The sequence below is a fragment of the Grampus griseus genome (genome assembly GCF_964374135.1).
Source record: "Grampus griseus genome assembly, chromosome: 8".
In the NCBI taxonomy this organism is placed as follows: domain Eukaryota; kingdom Metazoa; phylum Chordata; class Mammalia; order Artiodactyla; family Delphinidae; genus Grampus; species Grampus griseus.
Window position 1 is genome coordinate 72,963,311 of NC_139002.1, and position 6,821 is coordinate 72,970,131.

A 6,821-nucleotide genomic window follows, 5' to 3' on the forward strand; every position below is an offset into this window, starting at 1 on the left:
ACACCAAAACCAAATTTTTATCCAAGGAAGAAGGTTATTGGTTTCTCTAGGAATTTGTGATTTATAGAGTCACTCATAATTCCTCTAACAGGCCCAAACCCCTTTTATTAGACACTGTTTTCCTCAGTAAGAAGTAACATGCTGGGACTTCCGTGGCAGTCCAGTGGTTAAGACTTGGAGCTCTCACTGCCGTGGGCCTGGGTTCAATCCCTGGGGGGAGAACTAAGATCCCACAAGCCATGCGGCATGACTGGAAAAAGAGTAACATGCTGCTGGCTTTCCTCTGTTGGGAAGGGTCCAGGGAGGGAAAATGACTTCTTCTCAAGGACCTGATACATATCCAATGCAATACAAAACCTCCTGATACTTAATCTTGATGGCGTCCCTATGCCTCCGTTTCTGGACATGTTTATTCCTGGACACTTGCATCAGGCAAGGAATATAGAGTGAAGGGAGACAGCGTTGGAGGCACTTCTGGATGGCACAGACAGAAATTGGTTCATAGATGGATTTGTAGGTGTTGCTGAGAGATGAACAGAAGATCAAGGTGCAGCTGCTGGAGCAGGATTCCACGATCCAGTCGTCCCGAGGCTGTGTCCCCTGCCCGCACACACACACCACTGAGGACGCACTAAGGGCACTAGACCCCAGGGCAGAGAAGCTGACAGGACCCAACTGCCAGGGAGTGAAGAGGCCTGAATACAGAAGGGCCTAGAAAGAGCACCACTGTAACCAGAGGGGCCTGGAGGGGAGCGGGTCTGATTAGGGGAAGGGGTGGAGCAGGGTGTCTGCCCTGTATGATGCTGAGATTGTGGCCCCGACACCCAAGACACAGGCACAGACTCGGTCTTCATGTGGGTGTCCAGCCATCACCCCTTGGGAACAAACAGGCTGTCCTTATATCAAAGAATAATACACGGTTTTCAACATTCAATCTCTTAAGCATTTATTAGATCTGCTGGCTTCCGTGGACAGAGAACTCACAAGCTCAGCGTTCCTGCCCTTGGGGACTCACAGCCCCGTCGTCTCCTGAGCAGAGTGAGAGGCAGCTCAGTACTTGTCGGGCAGGCCAGGAGGTCGGAAGTAATTGGGGTCTTTGCCGCTCCGGCCCCATCTATTGGCAAACTGGTCGGCCTCCGAGTCCTCCCGTCCGTGGCCACTGTCTCCATGCTTAAAAAGGTCTGTGATTCTCTGACTATTCTCCCTGGCATCGCTGGAATGGAGGAGGGCAGGTAGGGGATTACTCCAGGGCTGACGAGCAACAGCCCACCCTCCCCATCTCTCCTCTTTCCAAGGAATCGAGGACTCTGACAGGAGCTAGGAAAGAGGGAATGAAGCCTGAGGCTGCCCGGGCTCAGCCCACCTCAGCCCTGCGGGTCCCCTTATGCTGGGTGAACAGCACCCATGGGGGAGGCTTGGGAATCGTCTGTCCCACCAGCCTTGCTCTGCTCTTCAGCCACTCAGACCCCACACAGGACATAGAGGGTGAGGGTGGATAAGAGGAGGAGAGGCCACAGCCCTACAGGAAGTTCTCCAGGGCTTGGCCCCTCCTGGCTGTCCGAGGCTCTCACACCCATCCCTGCATCCTCAGGGCCCCTGGTACCTGATCACTTCAGCAGCCCAGACGCCCCCAGGTCCCCTTTTGGCAGCGTCATAGTTGCCCCGGGCGTGGAAGTACTTGTCTGCATCTTTGTACCCGGCTTCTTTCATGTCAGAGTACGCTCGCCACATGTCTTTAGCCCCTGGGAGGAAAGCACATAGAGAAAGGATTATCAGGTGGACAGAAAACTGTGACACACCTTAGGGAAGAATCAAGGAATGAAAAATCTTCCACTGACTCAGTTTCATCCTGTGGCTATAGCACCGTGAGTGCCATAGATTGAGCAGAGCATTCTTTGTGTCTAGTTTCCTGCTCCTGGTAACTCGAATGAGAGTCGTTATGGGGGGAGGGGCACAGCTGCGTTGGACCTGGTTGTCGGGCCCCTACGATGCTGTCTCTGGACTGCATCTCACTTAGGGCTCCATGTGATACGTTTAAGGAGAGAAGGGAGCTATCTTTATAGGGCAGGATTCCTCAGCTTCATACTATTGACATTTTAAGCCAGATAATTCTTTGCTGTTCAGGGCTGTCCTGGGTATTGTAACACGTTTAACAGCATCCCTCACTTTTACCCACTAACGGGCAACCTATTCCCCAAGTGGGACAACCAAAAGTGTTTCCAAACATTGCCCGATATCTCCAGGACACAAAATTGCCCTTGGCCCCGAACCACTGTTATAAAAGGAAGCCGCATAGGATGAGATCCAGGGGATTTGGGTGAGTGAGGAGGTGACATGGAGGACAGATTCTGAGAAAGGGGCAGACATGCAGCACCTCTGCCCTGACGCCTAAGAAATGTATCCCTGCTGCGCGAATGCGCTCAATGTGACTTGATTCCCCTGCCTGTTAGGCACGTGAATGGCATCCTGAGGACTTTCTAGTGGACGGTATTGATGACGTGGGCTGCCTGAGGAAGCAAGCCCTCGAGCAGTGGGTCTTTGCCTCAGCCTGGTTACACCTTCCAATCAGCTGGGGAGGTACTGAAAGTCCCCTGAGACCTACCTCACAGCCCAGGCCAGTTACCTCACACTCTCTGGGGTGGGTCTCAGGCATCAATAGTTTTCACTGCTCCCCAGGTGAATCCAACATGCAGCTGAGATTGATAAGCCCCCAGCTTGAGGGAGTGGCACTGGGACAAGTCTGCCCAGCAAGAGCTGTGGCCTCGTGCACAGCTGGGTTCAAACTTCTGTCCTGCCACCTGCTGACTGGCACTTAGTCCCTGGGCAGCAGACTCGGCTGCTCTCAGCCTCGGTTTTCTCCCCTTCAGATGGGGGGAGATGCCTCCCTCACGGAGGTATTCTGCAGGTAAGTAGGTGACCACCTGTCCCAGCCTAACCAGAACTGCACCTGTTTTCCTGGAACTGCCCCAGTTAGCGTTGAAAGTGTCCTGGAAAAGTCCTCAGACCTGGGCAAAGCAGGAGAGTTGGTCACCCTGAAGTGCATATAAGGGCCGAGTTCCTACCGGAAGCTTGAGATATGTTATTAGGTTCCCCACCCCGGTCGCACACGGCTTTTTTTGTCAGTTAAAAGGCTATAAAAGGGTAGGAAACAGACTGAACCAGGGACAGTGTCACTGAGTATAGGAAGCAGGAGCAAGAGCTAAGCTGAAGGTCCCTGAATTATCCAATTAGGAAATGGAAGGTAAGAAGGAAGAGAAGAAGAAGAGAGGAAGGAAGGAAGGAAGAGGGAAAGGGAGGGAGGAAGGGAGAAATGAGTGGAGGGAGAGAAGAAGAGAGGGGAAATAGATGGATAGCTTTCATCCTCCTTCATGCAATTGGTCTGAGGGAAATGCTGTACCATTTCAAGACTTATTTTATGTCTTCCATTCAAACTTCCATTTCAGCTGGGAATGATGACTGTTCTTTCTCTAGTGACTGATCGACATAAATCCTGTGGTTTTCAATCTGTCTGAAAAAAAGCTCCCCAAACACCTGGCACATTCTACCACATAGGGCAGCACCGCCTAAGACAGAGCTCCAACCCTTAAGAGCGCTCATGGTGAATCCCAGAGGCCCATGGGTGTCATCCCCCCTCCACCAGCCTTACCTTCATAAGCCTCGCCAAGGAAGGAAAACCATCGGCTGTGGACTCCCAGCACCAAGGAGCAGAGAATGAGGCCTGTGAAAAGCTTCATTGTGCTGAAATGAAAGGAGAGGGTCAGGGAGACACGGACAAGCCTTGTACACCCACTTGGGGATTTGTATGTCGAGGAGAGCCCGGCTGTTCTTTCCACTTGTTCTCATTAGACTCTCAGTGGTCCACCTAGGCAATATTGCAGTAGGACCTCACTCGGAGCCACTAGCCCTCAGCTCTGAACCCACCAACCCTGAACCCAAGCCTGTCTAAGAGGTCACCAAGGTGTCTATGGTGGAAGAAGAGAGCAGCTGGGACGTAGCTGTGTCTTGCTAAAGCAGCCTGTAATTAATCAAAAAGCATTTCCCATGCGCCACGCTGCCAGCACTGACCTCATTCAGCACAAATACAGAAGAGAAGATTTAAAGTAAGTGTTTTCAAAGAAATCACTCCTTGGAGAACTTTCTCACCTGAACCCGGTGGAGCAGACCTGCTGGGGACAGGTGGCTGCATTTATACTGAGCCATCCCTGCTGGGGTCATGGGGTGAGAAGGAAAGCTGGACTGGTGCCTGGGGGAGAGTCCCTGCAGGTCATTTCTCCTACAAAACTGCAAAGGGTAACTTACTGGAGACCAGTGGCTGTCCTCATCCACAGGTCATATTCCGCATTGTGCAACCCTGAGAAAACAGCAAGGCCTGTTCTGCCTGGTGGCCACTGTCAGGGGTGGAGGGGCTGAGGCCTGGGCCACCTGGGCTGTGGAGAAGAGGGTGTGGAGCTCCAGGAAGGAGGCCCCCAGGCTGCTGGCAGGTGTGTGGTTAGAGGATACTCCTCCAGCCTGGACCTTGCTTTCCTGGTCGTTTCCTCAGGATGGTCCCTTCTGGACCAGACAGCCCATGTGTCAGAAATTAAATCCTTTGAACTCACGTGTAAAGCCCTTGAGCTTCAAAATTGACAGGCCACCCCACCGAATGTCGTGGGTGCCCCGAGCACTTTCCACCACTCTGTGTACCTGTGCTGAGCTCTCCGCTCCAGGGCAGAGAAAGCCCTCTCAGCCTCTCAGGCATGCCTTTCATATGGGTCAGCACCTATCATGACGACAAAAAAGGGAGGTATTATAAAATAATGAGAGGCTTTTTGACTTGATAAAGGTTAAATACCAATAATCTATAGCAGCAGTTCTCACAGTGTGTTCTAGGGAAACCAGAGGGTCTCTTAAGACCCTTTCAGGGGAGTCTGTGGGATCAAAACTATTTTCACAGTAGCACTAAGAAATTCTTTTCCTTTTTCATTCCCATTTTTTTCATGAGTGTACTGGGTATGAAATGTTCATTGATATGGTTTGAGATTTCTACATTGCAACTGACCTTTAAGAAACTACCACTTGTCAAGTTTTGGTATCATATCAAAGAATTGCCTGAATTATCATAAAATGCTATTAAAATGCTCTCCTGTTTTCTACCTATATGTTATATCTGTGTGATGTTGAATTTTTTTGTATACTTCAAACCAAATAATGTATTGTGACAGATTGAGTGCAGGATCAGACATGAGAATCCAGCTATCTTCTATTAAGCTAGATATTTAAAACATTTCAAAAATGTAAAGCTACTATTTTTGTTATTAATCTTTTTGTTTTGGAAAAAGATTATTTTCATTAAAATATATTATTTATGTTAACATAATGGATTTATTATTGTGTTTTTATTTATTCATTTATTTATTTGACCACTTTTTAGATACTCTGCAAAGGGTTTTTCATAAATTAACTCAGTCCTCATAAAACTTCATAACAGCACAATATATTATTGTGTTTTTAAATGCTCAAACATTTTTTCTTTCCAGTGTGTTAAATCCTGACAGAGTCAGGATAAATTAAATTTCTTTGAGGTCCTCAATAAAGTTTCAGAGTATAATGGGACCCTGAGACACAAAAGCTTGAGAATCATTGCTCTACAGCAAATCTTATGTGTAAAGAAGACACTTTAGGTGCATTCTCAAGAAGGCCAAGAAGGAGACATGGGTGTCCTCTTCTGATCACCTCAGTTTCACATTCTCCTGGAGGACCTGCCCGTTGCTAAGACAAGAAACATGAGGAGGATAAGAAATGGAAGAGAAGAAATGAAACTATCATTATTTCTAAGTGATGCAAGCTTTTACGAAGAGAGCCCATCAGAATCAAATGGCACACTAATGAAGCCATTAAGAGAATTCAGTGAGATTGCCATGTTTCACATAAAAATTCAATTGTGTTTCTCTACACCAATTCTTTTTTTGTCGTGTTTTTGGCTGCGTTGGGTCTTCGTTGCTGCCCGCGGGCTTTCTCTAGTTGCAGCGAACGGGGGATGCTCTTCAACGCGGTGCACAGGCTTCTCACTGCGGTGGCTTCTCTTGTTGCGGAGCACAGGCTCTAGGTGTGCAGGCTTCAGTAGCTGTGGCTTGCGGGCTCAGTAGTTGTAGCTCGAGGGCTCTAGAGCACAGGCTCAGTAGTTGTGGCACACGGGCTTAGTTGCTCCACAGCATGTGGGATCTTCCCGGACCAGGGCTCAAACCCGTGTCTCCTGCATTGGCAGGCGGATTACTGACCACTGCGCCACCAGGGAAGTCCCAAAACCAATCCTTAACAGTTAAAAAAATACAATACAAAATAGTACCAAAAACATTAACTATCTAGGGAAAACTTTAATAATACACAAATATTTACAGAGAAAATTTAAGTTTGTTAAAGGACAAAAAGTGGGGGATGTATGTCATGTTCATGGAGAGGATGTTTTGACTTAGTAAAGATATCAGTTCTCCTTGGAGTAATTTATAAATTCAGTGCAATGCTAATCAAAATTCCTCATGGAATTCCTTTAGGGACACAACAGATTTGTTTTCTATAGATGAATAAAAGTCCATGAATAAGTAAATTAAAAAAAATAAGGACCAAGAGGAGACATGCGCTGGTCTCTAACATGCATGATCTTGGGATTTACCTCAAGGGGGGAGACAACTGTGACTGCTGTCTCTGTCTTTGGGCCAGAGGGCATCCCCAGGGACCAAGAGAACTGAGAGATGTTTGCAGCACCAGTTATGTCCAGAATAGGCACCAGAGAAGTAGAGCCACACAGCTTTGAAGAAGTGTGTGTACCATCCTCCGTCTCACCA

The 6,821-nt window shown here is 48.3% G+C and overlaps 1 protein-coding gene across 2 annotated transcripts; it reads right to left on the minus strand.

The window, feature by feature from the left end:
* Nucleotides 1-929: 929 nt before the first annotated feature.
* LOC309826019 (serum amyloid A-2 protein-like) lies at nucleotides 930-4,186 on the minus strand. Of its 2 annotated transcripts, none has more exons than XM_082659956.1 (4): nucleotides 4,144-4,186; nucleotides 3,647-3,738; nucleotides 1,604-1,742; nucleotides 930-1,213 (listed from the first exon to the last, which is right to left on the minus strand). In XM_082659956.1, the coding sequence occupies exons 2-4, from the start codon at nucleotides 3,732-3,734 to the stop codon at nucleotides 1,051-1,053; spliced, it is 390 nt and encodes a 129-aa protein (XP_082516082.1). In that variant the 5' UTR covers nucleotides 3,735-3,738; nucleotides 4,144-4,186; the 3' UTR covers nucleotides 930-1,050. The 2 variants fall into 2 exon arrangements, with proteins under 2 accessions (XP_082516082.1, XP_082516081.1); XM_082659955.1 differs by having other exon boundaries at nucleotides 4,066-4,177.
* Nucleotides 4,187-6,821: the final 2,635 nt, after the last annotated feature.